Genomic DNA, 18523 nt, shown 5'->3' on the forward strand with positions numbered 1-18523 from the left:
TCGACGATAAAAGTTAGCAAAGCCCAAAAATTTCTGAAGACTCTTAAGAGAAGAGGGCTGCGTCCAATCACAAATAGCTTGAACCTTGACAGGATCCATTTCAATGGAAGAGGGGGAAAAAATATATCCCAAAAAGGAAATCCTCTGTACCCCAAAAACACACTTAGAACCCTTCACACACAAAGAATTAGACCGCAAAACCTGAAAAACCCTCCTGACTTGCTGGACATGAGAGTCCCAGTCATCCGAAAAAATCAGAATATCATCCAGATACACAATCATAAATTTATCCAAATAATCGCGAAAAATATCATGCATAAAGGACTGGAAAACTGACGGAGCATTTGAAAGACCAAAAGGCATCACTAAATACTCAAAGTGGCCCTCGGGCGTATTAAATGCGGTTTTCCACTCATCCCCCTGCCTGATTCGCACCAAATTATACGCCCCACGAAGGTCAATCTTAGAGAACCACTTGGCCCCCTTTATGCGAGCAAACAAATCAGTCAGCAACGGCAATGGGTATTGATATTTAACAGTGATTTTATTCAAAAGCCGATAATCAATACATGGTCTCAAAGAGCCGTCTTTTTTTGACACAAAGAAAAAACCGGCTCCTAAGGGAGATGACGATGGACGAATATGTCCCTTTTCCAAGGACTCCTTTATATATTCACGCATAGCAGCATGTTCAGGTACAGACAGATTAAATAAACGACCCTTTGGGTATTTACTACCCGGGATTAAATCTATGGCACAATCGCACTCTCGGTGCGGAGGTAACGAACCAAGCTTGGATTCTTCAAAGACGTCACGATAGTCAGACAGGAACTCAGGAATTTCAGAGGGAATAGATGATGAAATGGAAACCACAGGTACATCCCCATGAGCCCCCTTACATCCCCAGCTCAACACAGACATAGCTTTCCAGTCGAGGACTGGGTTGTGAGATTGCAGCCAAGGCAATCCTAGCACCAAATCATCATGTAGATTATACAGCACCAGAAAGCGAATAATCTCCTGGTGATCCGGATTAATACGCATAGTTACTTGTGTCCAGTATTGTGGTTTATTATTAGCCAATGGGGTGGAGTCAATCCCCTTCAGAGGAATAGGAGTCTCCAAAGGCTCTAAATCATACCCACAGCGTTTGGCAAAGGACCAATCCATAAGACTCAAAGCGGCGCCAGAGTCGACATAGGCGTCCGTGGTAATAGATGACAAAGAGCAAATCAGGGTCACAGATAGAATGAACTTAGACGGTAAGGTGCAAATGGAAACAGATTTACCAAGCTTTTTAGTGCGCTTAGAGCATGCTGATATAACATGAGTAGAATCACCACAATAGAAACACAACCCATTTTTCCGTCTAAAATTCTGCCGCTCGCTTCGGGACAGAATTCTATCACACTGCATACTCTCTGGCGATTTCTCAGTGGACACCGCCAGATGGTGCACTGGTTTGCGCTCCCGCAAACGCCTATCGATCTGAATAGCCATTGTCATGGACTCATTCAGACCCGCAGGCACAGGGAACCCCACCATAACATCCTTAATGGCATCAGAGAGACCCTCTCTGAAAGTCGCCGCCAGGGCGCACTCATTCCACTGAGTAAGCACAGACCATTTACGGAATCTTTGGCAGTAAATTTCCGCTTCATCTTGCCCCTGAGATAGGGACATCAAAGTTTTTTCTGCCTGAAGCTCCAAATGAGGTTCGTCATAAAGCAACCCCAAGGCCAGAAAAAACGCATCCACATTGAGCAACGCAGGATCCCCTGGTGTCAATGAAAAAGCCCAGTCTTGAGGGTCGCCCCGGAGCAAGGAAATCACAATCCTGACCTGCTGTGCAGGATCTCCGGCAGAGCGAGATTTCAGGGACAAAAATAATTTGCAATTATTTCGAAAATTCTGAAACCCAGATCTATTCCCCGAGAAAAATTCCGGCAAAGGAATTCTCGGCTCAGATACAGGTGCATGACAAACAAAATCTTGCAAATTTTGTACCTTCGTGGCGAGATTATTCAAACCTGCAGTTACACTCTGAAGATCCATTGCAAACAGGTGAACACAGAGCCATTCAAAGGAGAGAAAAAAAAAAAAAAAAAAAATTTCAGCAGACTACTTATTTCTCTCCTTTCTCAGCCAAGGATTTTAACCCTTTAGTGGGCCGGTCAAACTGTCATGATCTCAATGGCAAGAGATCATAGCATCAGCATATATAGGAACTAGCTCTTGGAAGATGGAAACTGAGCTGACCATGAACTAAACCTAACGCACAACTAGCAGTGGCCGGGTAGCATGCCTACGTTGATTCTAGATGCCCAGCACCAGCCGGAGGACTAAATAAAGCTAGCAGAGGAAAATATTAGTCCTAGCTCACCTCTAGAGAAATACCCCGAAAGGAGACAGAGGCCCCCCACATGTATTGGCGGTGAATCAAGATGAAATAACAAACGTAGTATGAAAATAGGTTTAGCAAATTTGAGGTCCACTTACTACATAGCAGAAGACAGAAAGGACACTTTCATGGTCAGCTAAAAAAACTCTATCAAAACACCATCCAGAAATTACTTTAAAACTCTGGCATTAACTCATAACACCAGAGTGGCAATTCCTGTTCACAAGAGCTTTCCAGACACAGTAACAAAACTACAGCTGTGAACTGGAACAAAAATGCAAAAACAAACATGGACAAGAGTCCAACTTATCTAGTAGTTGTCTAGGAGCAGGAACAAGCACAGAGAGGCTTCTGATAACATTGTTGACCGGCAAGCAACTAACAGAGCAGCAAGGTTATATAGCGACTCCCACATCTTGATGGGAACAGGTGAACAGAGAAGATGAAGACACCAGTTCAATTCCACCAGTAGCCACCGGGGGAGCCCAGAATCCAAATTCACAACAGAAGTGCCTCTTTTGCTAAATCCTGTTTTTCTGCCTGCGTGTGTCTTTCCTCTTATACTCACAGTCAATATTTGTGGGGAGCTGCCTATCCTTTGGGGTTCTGCTCTGAGGCAAGATAGAATTCCCATTTCCATCTTTAGGGGTATTTAGTCCTCCGGCTGTGTCGAGGTGTCTAGGACATGTTAGGTACATCCCACGGCTACTTCTAGTTGCGGTGTTAGTTTAGGGTTTGCGGTCAGTACAGGTACCACCTACTCCTGAGAAAGTCTCTCATGGGGCTCCAAGGTCACTGGATCATAACAGGGAACCCCGGGGAGATGTCCTACAGAGACGTGTGGCCGTGGTTGGGAGTGTGCTGCAGGTGAACAGGACAGGACCTGCAGCATGTGACCAACAGGGGAGTGGCTGGAGGCGGAGCAAAACCCCAGTCTCCCGGGGATGATAGCGGGACAAACAAGCCTGTAGGAGTGTCAAAACTAGCCGAGGTCAGAAGCCAACCAAAAGGGACAGACGAGTAGAGTGGTCAGAAACAAGCAGGGGCTGGAATTCAGAAGACAGAGCAGCACCAGAAGGACAAGTAAGAGGGAAGTCAGGGGACATAGCCGAGGTCAAAACCATGCATGTAGCAGACAGTACAGAGTCAACAGGCAGATAGCAAATGAGGAACAGACCGGGTCATTCACAGGCAAACATACAAAGACAAGCAATGTGCACAGAAATACAGGGGTCAGCTGCCCAGCTGAGAATGGATGTATAACTGACAACCAATACAGCACAGTGGCGGGTAGATATAGCCCTTCCCCAACCAAAGAGAGGCCACATAGTATTAACCCTAGAAGTACGGCCAAAGAACTCTTGGGCAAACCATGACAGTAACAGAGCGTAGCTTAGAGTGCTCTAATTTGTCATACTGCTCTGTGGAGTAACAGAGTCAGATGCTTTGTACTCTGTACACACTGAGTGACGTTTAACGGTGCTTACTCATGGCTACTCTCCACCATTGTTTTCTAGCTGTGGTTTTTCCATCACTGCATGGTGGACCCGGGTTGCGATCGCACCTTCTCATAATTTATATTTGGTGTCAGGGCCGTCGTCAGCACCCGGCATACCCGGGCAAGTGCCTGGGCCCTGGCGAGACAGGGGGGCCCATGCAGGGCCGGCGTTAGGGGCAGGCAGCTGCCTAGGGCCCCCGGTCCCCCAGGGGCCCTCAGCTAGCGGCACATCATGCAGCCGCTATGGGGCTTCTGTGAGGCAGTGGGGCCCGCCTGTCACCAGCGCCACCTCCCCCGCTGCTGCATTGAACTATACTGGCGTCTGGCTGTAAAGATCAAAGCAAATGATGGAGGAGAGAAAGTCTCCTGACGCTCCCTCTCCCATCATTCCCCACTCTGCCTCTGACACTGCCGCTGCAGGTGCGTGATGATGTCATCGCGCACTCGCTGTGTGTCAGGCAGTACAGCGGCAGCCGCCGAGACCGGAGCAGGAAGCAGCGTGGGCATGTTGAGAGGTGAGGAGTGTTTTTTTTGTAACTATAACAGTGAGTACTGGACTATGGGGCCATTCTTTTGGGGAGGGGGGCTGTGCTGTATACTACATGTCTGTGCTATATACTACATTTCTGTGTTATATACTATGTGGGCTGTGCTATACACTATATGGGCTGTTATATGCTACGTGGGCTGTGCTATATACTACATGGCTGTTCTACATACTATGTGGGCCGTGTAATATACTATGCGGCTGTGCTCTATACTATATGGGCTGTTATATGCTACGTGGGCTGTGCTATATACTACATGGCTGTTCTATATACTATGTGGGCCTTGTTATATACTATGTGGCTGTGCTATATATTATATGGGCTGTTATATGCTACGTGGGCTGTGCTATATACTACATGGAGGTTCTATATACTACGTGGGCCGTGTTATATACTACGTGGGCTGTTATATATACTACGTGGGCCGTGTTATATACTACATGGGCTGTGTTTTATAATATTTGGCTGTGCTATATACTATATGGGCTGTTATATGCTACGTGGGCTGTGCTATATACTACGTGGCTGTGTTATATGCTTCGTGGGCTGTTATAGACTACATGGCTGTGTTATATGCTACATGGGCTGTGCTATATACTACATGGCTGTGTTATATGTGATCATGTATCAGGGTATGTGTTAAAAGGGGGGCCCACTGAGACTCTTTCGCCCGGGGCCCTCAAAAACCTGGATCCGTCCCTGTTTGGTGTGATCGGCAAACCCTAACAGTATCACAGGTTGTAAACGCCTTTTCTAGCTAGCTAAGAGACTTTCAATTCTTGTTGGAGGGATTTTTATCCATCCTTCCTTTGAAAATTCTTCTAGTTCTGTGAGATTCCTGCATAATCTTGCTTGCACTGTTACTTTGAGGTCTAGCCACAAATTTTCAATGATGTTCAGATAGAGGACTGTGAGGGCGATTGTAAAACCTTCAGCTTGCGTCTTTTGAGGTAATCTTTTCCTGAAGTTATGTGTCCTTTTTCTCAACACAATTCATTAATCATTGTGGCCAAAGAGTTCTATTTTAACCTCATTTATATACAGGACATGTTTACAGAATTCATCAGGCTTGTTTAGATGTTCTTTTGCGTAATTCTGACACTAGATTTTATGGTGAGGATGAAGGAGAGGTTCTCTTCTTATGACTTATGAACAGCAGCAACATACTACAACTTCAGAGGCTGCTAAATGTTTCTGAAGGTTTTTTGTTGTCAAGCAGGGAGTTCTGAATTGCCTCTATTGCAATAATATGTCACCTGTCACTGAAATTTTGATTGGTATTCCAGACCTTACCCTGATCGCCACTGTCCCTGTTAACTGCCATTTCTTAATTACATTTTGAAATGAGGAAAGTGTAACTTGCAAATTATTGACTATCATCTTATACCCTTCTCCTTGTTTATGGGCCTCCTCGATTTTTGTGTTCAGAATGCTAGGCAGCTGCATGGAAGAACCCAGTTGCAATAGAGTATTGGCATATGTCTTGTATTGTGCTGTTTTGGCATATGGTCTTAATTTTGTGCCTGACAGGAAATTTGATTTATTCAGCACTGTTATGGATATTAACAAATTCATTTGAAATTTAACAATTAAAAGACTCTTTTTTTGGAAGACTCCATGGACAGAAATACAATTGCAGATGAACAGCAAGATAACAAATATCATAGCTTTAATTTTCAGGATCAAATGGCCTTATTAAAACTACAAGAACTACAAATAAATAACACACCAGTTGAATCCCTGATTAGTCATTCTCATACTTTCAAAACCAATAATCCTAATTTTTACCCCGTCCAGTCTAGAACAGATTCAATGAATCATTTCCAGAAGGCTGTAAAATGGGAATTAAAAATATTTTACACATTATTGTACACAGGATACACACACCAGAACCTAACTAGAAAGGAAACCACTGCTATTAACGAGCTACAAAGTATGAATGATATTATAGTAAAAATGTCAGATAAAGGAGGACTCCTTGTGGTTACGGACATGGATATTTTTATTTCTCAAAAGATGGAGATGTTGTCGGACCAAACAACACACAAGAAATTACTTTTTAATCCTTTACCAACATACACAATGGAAATGCACAACATAATTGAGGAAGGTTTTTTCCTTGGAGTCTTATCGGATAACCAAAGAGATTATTTGATAGTTGACCATACAATGCTCACTCGTCTATATGGTCATACATAAAGCTGTCAATCCACCCCCATGGACCAATAGCATCAATTTGGTTACTGAACATCTGGGGGACTGGCTGGACACATTATTACAACCTATTGTTCAGAGAACAGCTGGCTTCCTGAAGGATTCAAGAGATGTACTAGATCAAATCTCACATCTTTTATGGTCTTTAGAGTAAACACGGTTAAGTTGTGATGTGGTCTTGCTCTACATTTGCATCCCCTATGAAAGAATTACAAGCTGTGATGTATCATTTAGCCAAGTACAGTAAGTATACATTTCACCTAAGCAGCTAAATTGTGCATGTTGTACAGTTTTTAATTACTTTTTTGTGTTTCAGCACAATCTTTTTCTCCAGTGCAAAGGCGTATCTATAGGGGACAAAAATTCACTTTCTCTTGCCAATCTTGTGATGTCCCACTGGGAGCTGAACTACACGTATGTGTCTACTAACCCTTTTTACAGAATTTTCTTTTGAATGGTAGCTATATCAATGGCATCCTTTTCATATGGAGGGGCAATAAATCTGCCATACCTGAATTCAGTAGATGCATAAATTTGATTGTGTACAACTTTTCCTTCACACGTAGTTTTCATCCTTAGATCTATTTATTTTCTAGATCTGAAATTGGAAGGGGTTGATTGTCTCATATCTACCTTCACTTTTTCTATATCAATGTCTGGTAACACAATTTTGCATTGAAGCTAGCGGGCATCTGCAGCATACAATCAAAGCAATCCCGGTGGGTGAGTTAACTAGAATAAAGTGCAATTGCAGTAATAGTGATACATTAAATAACTTAATTATCGAGTGTAACACTAAATTAAAAAAAGAGAGGATATCCATCTTGGCCTCTAAATAGAGCTTTCAATGTTGATAAGAGTAAAAATAGAATACATCTAATTCAATTCCCACAGTCTAACAGGAAAGATTTTATGCCAAATAAACCAGTAGTCTCCTTGCAATTTAGTCCTCAGTTTTACAAAATAAAAAAGTAGTTTTGAAATACAATCCTATACGAGGACGCCATCATTTACAATATTTTAAGTCCAGGCTGCCTAGTGGTAACTAGAAAAGCACAGACATTGGGAAATATTTTATCTCCAAGTTTGCATAACTATGAAAAAACATCACTCCGGGCTGAACTATAAAGTTTTTATACATTTTTTCTATTGTAATATACATTTTCTATACATTAGTGATTTTAGTGACTTCACCATGTGACTGCGGTCTGCATTCCCATTGACAACTTGCCATATTAATGAACTCTCAGCCAATATGTGTGCAGGTCTGATAAAGATTGCACGTTGTGCATTCAAAACATGTTGCCATGTCGATCCTGATTATGGAATCTTTTTAACAATGGAATAAACTTTTGCATATTGAACAAGTTGGAACCCTTTCTTTTTTTCTACCCTATTGTAAGTGATCCCTTGAGTCTGGTGCTTCAGGACACCAGGAGCCTGGGTTAGCTGATTGCCTTCTTTTTGATATTAGAAGAATCCATGGCTGCTATTTTTTGGCACAAAGTTAGAGAAGGCTGGGTTTTTATAATGCTCGGAAGTTTGCATCACCTGGCCATTACTAATGAAGATAGAGGAAAAAGCCATAACCCTAATGGGCTAATTAAGGTCTGCAACCTTGGTCAACGGTATCTGAGCACACAAATCTCCAAGGGTGCCCAAACTTCCCTTCTCTAATTTTTAAAATGTGAACAATGAAAATATATATATTTTTTGCTGAAAATACAAAGGAAATGTTTCAGTTTTAACTTTTGTCCTTTTAGAGATCATTTCATCTTGAACTTGCTTAACTTTTCACAATAACAATAATTTTGACCAAGGGTGCCCAATCCCTTACATTCCATTGTATGTGTATATTTATTACAACACGCAAGCTTTATGGGCTAAACGTTTGTGCTTACAATCTTGAATTATGGAAATTTTTCTTATGGCTTTTAAAAAATAAAAAATATGGTTTGCAAGTGTCTCAGTCCTAGAAGTAAACTATGTGCGACAAAGAAGTCTTAGTTACAGGATTTTGGTTAGGCAGTAAAATTAGAAAAGCGCGGCACAAAAATGTCCTCCTTATTTTTAGTGTGCAAAGAATGAAAAAGAAAACACTGGTACTGCAGTAAAAGACAGATTAATCAATTCAAATCCACACCATGAGGACCATGAGGATACAGAACATTGTTATATCACTTGAATCTTTGTATTATTATTCATAAATGGAGACTACCATTCTTATTTTTTGCATGTTTCAGCATTGCGGAAGTACACAGAATTCAGATAAAGCCTTTTTCTACCCGTATGTGGAACGATATTTGCGCTCTGAGCACTATTCCTATGCGGTGAAAACCTAAAGTGGTGCTGCTTTACCAGACCTCATCTTCTAGAGCCTCTATGATAGAATATAAGCCCTTTCGGAGCCAAAAAATGATAAAGGTCACTGTCTTATTTTTGGAGAAACATGGTGATTGAAATGAACTATCAAAAATATCTTGAGTACAACTGTGCTGTCAGTTCTTTGGTGAAAATGTCCATCACTGTGTATAACACGGTGGCTCAGTGGATGGCACTGCAGCCTGGGTTCAAATTCCACTAAGGACAACATCTGCAAGGAGTTTGTATGTTCTCCCCGTGTTTGCGTGGGTTTCCTCCAGGTTCTCCGGTTTCCTCCTACCCTCCAAAGACATACTGATAGGGAATTTAGATTGTGAGCCCCATCGGGGACAACGATGATAATGTGAACAAACTGTAAAGTGCTGCGTAATATGTTCGCGCTATATAAAAACAAAGATTATTATTAGTGATGAGCAAATATACTCGTTACTCGAGATTTCCTGAGCACGCTCGGGGGTCCTACGAGTATTTTTTAGTGCTCGGAGTTTTAGTTTTTAGCGCCGCAGCTGAATAATTTACATCTGTTAGCCAGCATACGTACATGTGGGGGTTGCCTGGTTGCTAGGGAATCCCCACATGTAATCAAGCTGGCTAGCAGATGTAAATCATTCAGCTGCGGCAATAAAAACTAAAACTCCGAGCACTAAAAAATACTCGGACACCCAAGCATGCTCGAGAAATCTCAAGTAATGAGTACGGTATATTCGCTTATCACTAATTATTATTATTATTATAACATTAAACAATATATTTAACTATTACATGACTGAATGTTCCACCAATTACATATTAATATCAGCCCTTGCTTCACCTCCATGTAGCTTCACAATTGTCTGTCACAACACCTGCTTCATGCAAGCGCCTAACATGCAAAGGGAAGAGAAATCCAGACACGCAGGGTTTATTGTAGATTTTAAGAACACATTTTCAGCTGTCGACACTTTTTATAATTTACACTTCAGTTACAGGCTTTTTTGCAAATGTGATTTAATGAAGCATCGGTTCTACACATGACAGCAAATTCCTACACCGCTCAGACAGCTAAGGGCAATATCTGCTAAAGTGCTTTATCTCACATGCATTATAAACAGACTGACAATTTATTTACAGGTGTAGCTAAAGCAAATTTGTAAGTGTTGAACATTTTTTCTTCGAACTGTGGATAAAGCTACTGAGCCATCAACTTCTAAATTTGCTATATCATGTAAGAATTAATCAGGTTAAGCCAAAATCCTAATATAATAATTTAGATATCTCTGACTTTCAGAGCTTAAGGAGGATCTTTTCAGCTACCCTGACATTTCTATCGTAGTAAATCCTTATATTTCCCATAAGATAATAATTCAGTAAAATTTTGTCTTATCACTGTGAGTTGTGTCCTTCCTTTGTCATTCCTCCTACAATTCTATGAGTAAATTAACAACTAGGTGTCTCTGTTCCATGTGAAAAAGGAGTATGTCCCTACACTGTCAGCACTGATTGGGCAGTGCCAGGCTAAGGTCACATATATTCTCTCATCCAAGAGAATGGCGTCAATTATTCTAATTACACTCTGATCAGAGTCTGATCGACAGTTCTGTTTTGAAAATAGTTTTTCACATTATTTAAAAATATTTAGAATAAAGTTTTTTATTCTTTATTATATAGAAATGAGACACTTACAATGGGTTTTTGATTTTGAGCTAATTTTTCACGTTGGCATACCCTTTTTCACTGTACGTAATAGCACAGTATAATATTCCAGCTTACACAAAGAAACCCAATAAAATGTACACTAAATATTTTTTTTTACAATAGGTCGCCTTTTACTGACACATGTAGTATGCTTTCCATCATCTGCATACAGTGAGAAATTCTACCAATATATATACCTCTCATAGAAGGTTTGAGCGTAGTGTGACTAGTGTCTTAAGCCCCCATCTCACATAGCGAGATCGCTAGCGAGATCGCTGCTGAGTCACAAGTTTTGTGACGCAACAGCGACCTCAGTAGCGATCTCGCTATGTGTGACACGTACCAGCGACCAGGCCCCTGCTGCGAGATCGCTGGTCGTGTCGGAATGGCCTGGACCTTTTTTTGGTCATTGAGGTCCCGCTGACATCGCTGAATCGGTGTGTGTGACACCGATCCAGCGATGTCTTCACTGGTAACCAGGGTAAACATCGGGTTACTAAGCGCAGGGCCGTGCTTAGTAACCCGATGTTTACCCTGGTTACCAGCGTAAATGTAAAAAAAAAACAAACAGTACATACTCACCATCTGATGTCCGTCAGGTCCCTTGCCGTCTGCTTCCTGCTCTGACTGAGATCCGGCCGTACAGTGAGAGCACAGCACAGCAGTGACGTCACCGCTGCGCTCTGCTCTCACTGTACAGCGGCACTCAGTCAGAGCAGGAAGCAGATGGCAAGGGACCTGACAGACATCAGATGGTGAGTATGTACTGTTTGTTTTTTTTTTACATTTACGCTGGTAACCAGGGTAAACATCGGGTTACTAAGCGCGGCCCTGCACTTAGTAACCCGATGTTTACCCTGGTTACCCGGGTGCTGCAGGGGAACTTCGGCATCGTTGAAGACAGTTTCAACGATGCCGAAGTCATTCCCCTGATCGTTGGTCGCTGGAGAGAGCGGTCTGTGTGACAGCTCCCCAGCGACCACACAACGACTTACCAACGATCACGGCCAGGTCGTATCGCTGGTCGTGATCGTTGGTAAATCGCTATGTGAGACGGGGCCTTTAAATACAAAGAACCTGGTAAGTAGCCCCAGGCAAAGGATAGATGTTAAAGATAGTAGAGCCTACTAACAATGATCAAAGTACAACCTTCTGGTTTTAGTTTTCAATAGAGATCGGCAAATTTGCTTAAATTCAAATTTGCCGATTCGATCAAATTAGACAGAGAAATATTGTTCACAGTAAAAATTATTTGATGCACATGAAGAGACTAAAAAACTTTGAGAAGAAAGCCACTTCAGTGTTAATGTATAGTACATTCCAAGAAGCTAAATACAGACATAACCTGACATGTTGGACTTTCTATTTATTATTGCAATAGTTTGATCATCTAAAAAGGGTACTTGAGAAAAGAGACATTTTCTGTTGCTTTCCTTTTGTAGGATCATAGTTTTCATTCCACTAAAAGCATCTTAATAGCACATTTTTCACTCTAGTTTTGAGTTAATATGTTAGGTGAGCATCTTGTTAGACGCAGGATATAAGACTTTTTCTCTAAAGTGAACAGTATAAGGCTTGGCTTTACGTCATAACGTGACCACATTTTTGGGCCGACATTATGGCTACAACTTTAAGTTATAATGCACATCCCAAAATACTTTCTTAAAGAGGTTATAGAGGACTTTAACATCGATGGCCTATCCTGTATTGAATAAGTATGGCCATACACAACTTCCATTGGCGATAAACCCATTGCAAGGACTGCAAAGGTCAGGTTTGCTTGGCCACCTACTGTGTCAGGTCAAGCAGAAAAAATGGTTCTGTTGACAAAGACAATTACAGGGTACACCGTTGTTTCAATTATTATTTCATAAATCAATAATGCCCATAAAAATAAGCAACTCTAATAAATCTTATAGGATAAATCTACCGTAATTCTTTCTCCTGGACTGATCTTTGATTCTCAATATTCTCAATTCACCCAACTCAACAATGGATGCAAATTTTCCTTTACTGAGTCATGACATGAGACGTGATGAGAAAGAGGGAGACCCAGAAATTCTGCTGCAAGTTCATCTGAAAAAACAGTTACACTTTCTTTAATTGCGATTTCAGGAGAACTTACTGCAGAATGTCTGCGTCTGATTCTTGAACATTTTTAAAATAAATGATAAGTCCGACAGGACAGCACATTTCTTTGGTAAAGTTTATTGCAATGTTTTTTTATATTCATATGTACTATTGATTTATGAAATATAAATTAAAACAATGTAAAAAATGTATTATTGCCACACTAGCCATGCAAATATGCTGCAGAGCAGGTGGCACGGCTGGCACCTGCCTGCAGAAGCGTTTTTTGTCTCTTTCTTCAGTATGTTAGGTATTCAATATCGAAATTAGGGGGCAGGTCACTGAGGGATCAGTGACCTGTCAGCAGTCTGCATTATGAATATCTAATCAGAGCACCACACACCAGCCCCGCCTTAGGGCACGAGAATCTCATTAGCTACAAACTGAAAATAAAGATTAAACCACAAGACAGATTTAATCAAGCAAGGTATCATTGTAATCAGTATAATGGTGCTGACCTGACACTGTGTGTAGGTTACTGTGCACAATCCTGCTGACAGGTTCCCTTTATCCATACCATTTAATTTACAACATTAATTATATTTTATTATGTTAATCGTAGAATTATTGTGGGATTATAACTTGTTAGCTTGTATTTTAGTTAGTAATGGTTTGACTTTATATATTCAATTTGCTTACTTTCCCAAAAATTCTATCACCTTTTCATTATCAGAGAATAGAGACTTAACGTGTTTTATGCTGACTAGGCTCCAATAAACACTTCCATGAAATATTGCAAACCAATAAATTATGGTTTCCTTGAGCTGTCCAGCGGTGTGACATATTTGCTCTTCAAAATCCAAAGTGTTTTGACATTTTATAAAATACTGATACGATCACATGCAGCCATGGTAAAGATTATGAAATGGCAGGTGTTATAGTCCGCTAGCTATGCTGACAGATGGCTCACTAGAAACTGGCTTTAGAAAGTATACGAAAAAAAGAAGTTTAAGCAAAGTTTGCAAAGAAACAATATACTGTATGCAGGCAGAGATTGGATGAGAAATAATCTGAGGAATGAGCTGCCTATGGCTCAGATAGGGGGGAATCCAAGAAATGAAACAATGGTCTGTCTTTAAATTTGTTTCTAAAGACAAATGCCCAATGCCTCCAAGCTATTAGTAAAGCTCTAAGTGCTGGTGAATGATAACGAGATGAAACTTATCATACAGAAATAGACTTGAACTGTGTGGCAGACACTAGACGTCGGCAAGCAACAAATCCCTTTAAAGAGAGGGTATATTTATAGAGATTGGAAGAAACATGCAAGATGTGTAAAGCTTGGTAGGGAAGCAAAGAGAGAATCAAACAAATGATTGTTGTTCGCACTGCTATCATTCTTCACCAGGGATCAGGAGGCACAACCTAAAAAATTCCGACCTAAGAACTTGGCATTGATTGATATATTGTACGTATAAATAGTCATCATGATTCTCTTTTCATCAAGGCCAAAAGAGAGAATACTGAATAAGTGTTTAAAAGCAAAAATAAATAATTTCCATATGCTGGCAAAGCAATTTTAAAGGGAACCTGTCACCCCCAAAATCGATGGTGAGGTAAGCTCACCATCATCAGGGGCTTATCTACAGCATTCTTTAATGCTGTAGATAAGCCCCCGATGTTACCTGAAAGAGGAGAAAAAGAGGTTATAATAAACTCACCCAGGGGCGGTCCGCTGTGGTCCGCAGTCAAATGGGTGTCTCAGGTCCGCTCCGGCGCCTCCTATCTTCATTCCATGACGTCCTCTTCTGGTCTCCGCGCCGCGGCTTCGGCACAGGTGTACTTTGTCTGCCCTGTTGAGGGCAGAGCAAAGTACTGCAGTGCGCAGGCGCCGGGCCTCTCTGACCTTTCCGGCGCCTGCGCACTGCAGTACTTTGCTCTGCCCTCAACAGGACAGACAAAGTATGCCTGCACCAGAGCAGCGGCATGAAGACCAGAAGAGGACGTCATGGAATGAAGATGGGAGGCGCTGTACCGGACCTGAGACACCCATCGGAGCGGGACCGCCCCTGGGTGAGTAAAATCTAACGTCTTTTTCTCCTCTTTCAGGTAACATCGGCGGCTTATCTACAGCATTACAGAATGCTGTAGATAAGCCCCTGATGCCGGTGAGCTTACCTCACCATCGATTTTGGGGGTGACAGGTTCGCTTAAATCATGGAAATAAAATGTTTTTGACTGTTGACATTAAGAAAAAATGTTCCAAACTATATTATCTCACATGATGCCTTACGACTAAAGCATATGACTAGAGAGGTTTATGAAATACAAAGAATTAGCCAAATTTTTCCATAACAAATTGTTTCACAGGGGGAAAAATTAGAGTGAATCTCAATACTGGAAAGCTTGAAATTGCTCACAAAAAATACATGAGGGAGGAGAGAGAGAGAGAAGCCGTCCAACCATAAAAGCTTACATTCCACAGGTGAGAGAGAGAACCTCTGTAATCATAAGAGTTTACACTCTACAGGAGAAAGAAAGACATAAGCTGGAGTCACACAAGAGCATAACATGGCCAAGTGGTTTGTGATACATCACATCGCATGTGGACCAGTGTTATTCTATGTGGCAGCTCACTTCTGCGATTATTTTCTCATGCCGACTTGGCATGAGAAAAGAATCGCAGCATGTTGTGATTTCATCCGAGAATAGGATCGCCCTCACCCATACACGTCTCTGTCTTACAAATTGTGCTCCACTAGAAACCGCTGATCTGTGATGGCCCACGCTGTCCATCACTTTACAAGGTATAATAATATGATAAATGTCATAGGTGTAGGACATTATGGGTAGGTCCACGCAGCAAATTATGTTAGCCTGCTCTGTGAAGCTTTCGGAGTGTGGGAAATGGTGCAGGGCATTTTTTTTTGAGACAATCTCAAAATGTTTGAAATCACTTGAAACTGTAAAGTAAAATATAAATGCAGAAAAAAATATATGTATGTTTTGCCTAAAATACAAAGAAAATGTGTCATGTTTAACTTTAAGCCTTTTAGAGATCATTTCATCTTCAACTTGCTTAACTGTTAGCAATAACAGTAATTTTGACCAGGGGTGCCCAAACTTTTACATGCCACTGTATGAATGATGATACCTGCAGTATTTTGTGTCCCCTGTGATAATATATATTTGAATGATAAGTTAACCATTTAAAGTGATTGTTTCCTTTCAATTAAGTTTTTACTCACGTTCTCAAGCCCACCATCAAGTCTCCGTTGCTGGTCCTGATGACTGGCATTGGCTGCGGTGATGACGTCATATTGACAGCGCGGCAGCCAATAAGCAAGCTTAGTGGCTCTAAAAGCGGCATTTGGTCTATATGGGAAGATCCGTGAGATCACCAATTGATTCATGTTACTGTCAAGGTAACTTCATCCAATGCCTGGTACCTGGAGCAGGGTAGAGTCTTGCCAGCAGATCAGGACCAGGGGAGCACATCAGGGTTTGTAGTTTTATAAACTGGGCAAAAGGATAAAATTCTAATTTTCTTTTTACTTTTTCTTCTATAAATATATTAAAATGTATTTTATTATAAAAGTTTTATATTGCTACAAATAAGGGGTGGGCCACAATAAAACAGCTTTTTGTTTCTCTTTTGTGATATATGCAGGATAATATGTGTTGGGTTTCATTCATCAATGCTGTTCTTCAAGTAAAGCTATTTATTTACAAAGATCTATTCCTTTTTACAAACGAAGTATAATGAATTAATGAGGTTCATCATAACCTTCCAGTTAAGTGCCAGTCTATGGAAGGAAGAAGTATTGTGTGTGTTAAATGTGCCATATTTTGATAGTGATGACCTACAATATGTACACCCAGACTCGTTCATAGGATGGTCTCCTGATGATCTACCCATTCACAGGAACCTACAAATGATCTACTGGTCAATTTCTGATCCTTTCCAGTCTAGCACAGAGAGTACTTGGCCAGTGTCAAAAATATAGATAACCAACGTCAAGGACAGGATTATGAGAGACCCAACAAATTGGATGAGAAAATGATCCAAGCAGACGGACGTTAGAAGAACGTGTCAACATGTACTGAAGTCACTTTACGTGAAGCCATGCAGAGTATCAGTAGTGCTTTGATGGGACATACTATAATGATAGATACAAATGGGTATGTTATTTCCCAAAGAATGGCCATATAGGGTTCAAATTTTGGGGGTGTATAATATATAACACCAATGAACTACATTTCTACGTAACCTTAACTTGTATAGAACATGTAAACTAAGACATGGGAGATCTTCAAAAAATACACAATTCCAAAGTTACCTATGTATCGCAGCCAATGTCTATCTTCTTTCTTTTTAAGAAGCTATTACCGGTATAACTACAATTTGTAAGCTGCTTTCCCAAATTGGTATGTTGAATTACCAACCAATTAACACATGAACGCAAATGATTATACAAATTACATAACTGAGAAAGCATATCCAGAGAAGGTGCAATGAAACATTTAGATAGGCATTGTGAACTGCAAATATGTCTTATATTGGCTGGCTTTAATGCTAAATTTATAAGAAACAACAAAACAAGAATACATACTCAGGTTCTGTAAGAGGTGTTGTTTCATTGGGTTCATTAACTGGGCTCCCATCATGATTAGTAACTCTTTCATCCTCAGTTCTCATCTCTACTATGGGGTCTTTTGATCCATCTTTCCTACAAGATATCAAGCATTCCCGAAATTATGCATATACTACATAGATATGCAGCAGATTGGAAATTATGATTTGCTATGTTGCAGTAAAAGAAATAAAGGCCTACTGAAATGATTGAGTGCTAGAGGTATCTGACTAAGATAACTAATCACCTTCATCCAGGTGTAATGGATGTAGGTCGGGATTTGCTCCTCAAATATACCAACTAACCACAGAATAGATGATAAATGCAAGTTGGCTATGGGAATCAATGTTGGGACTCCTATTATTACTAGAATGTGGATGTCAAATATCCCTTTTCACTCAATTAAGAAAGAGCTTGAATGGTGTGGCAGTCAAGCATGGCTATGGCTGTTTTATCAATCTCATATAGTTTAAGGGGGATATCCAGCCACATAAAATTATCTGGAAATCAACTCAAAGTATCAAGCAAAGTTAAAGTATCATACTGATTATCCATTTGGGAATACAGTTAATTATCCCCTGCAGTACTTTCCTGCAATTCTTTGAGATGAGGGTCAAACCTGCCTACATTACAAGGAAATGCTGTCCCATCTATCGTGTAAGAGCATTATCAACTTATATGATCTTTGGGGGTGTTGCACTATAATGTAGTCAGTGGGGAAACATAAGTACCTTAAACTGTATTTCCTTGCACATGCTTATTGTAATGGTTTGTGGATAGCTCTTACACTACACAACTAACTTCAATTTCACAAACTTCTTATTCTTCTCCCAATGAAGGAGAGTGTTGGGACTTGTTGTTTACTTACTTATATTGTATTTTGCTCATTTATGGTACTTGGATTTGTATGAAAATACATTGTTAAATATTTTTAAGTTTTTATTTTTTTCTTGTATTGGATGGAGACTGGATAATCCATTTAATCCCTAACAATTTTAATGGAATCTCACAGCTGTCCTATTGTATGCATAGCAACTTTTTCCTGCACTCTAACATGCACATTTATGTGGCTTAGTAGTTGCTTTGAATCTGCACTTGCACT

The 18523-nt window shown here is 40.6% G+C and overlaps 1 protein-coding gene across 2 annotated transcripts in view; it reads right to left on the bottom strand.

Annotated features, from left to right (window-relative positions):
- NCAM2 (neural cell adhesion molecule 2) overlaps positions 1 to 18523 on the bottom strand; it is a 585384-nt gene that overhangs the window by 17947 nt on the left and 548914 nt on the right. Inside the window, exon 17 of one of the 2 annotated variants that reach the window (XM_077294012.1) lies at positions 17401 to 17517. The exons of the other annotated variant lie outside the window; for it this stretch is intronic. Coding sequence (XP_077150127.1) covers positions 17401 to 17517 — 117 coding nt within the window. The remainder of the gene's footprint in view (positions 1 to 17400; positions 17518 to 18523) is intronic. 2 annotated transcript variants of the gene reach the window in all.

This window comes from Ranitomeya variabilis, chromosome 3, assembly GCF_051348905.1.
Source record: "Ranitomeya variabilis isolate aRanVar5 chromosome 3, aRanVar5.hap1, whole genome shotgun sequence".
Taxonomy (NCBI): Eukaryota; Metazoa; Chordata; class Amphibia; order Anura; family Dendrobatidae; genus Ranitomeya; species Ranitomeya variabilis.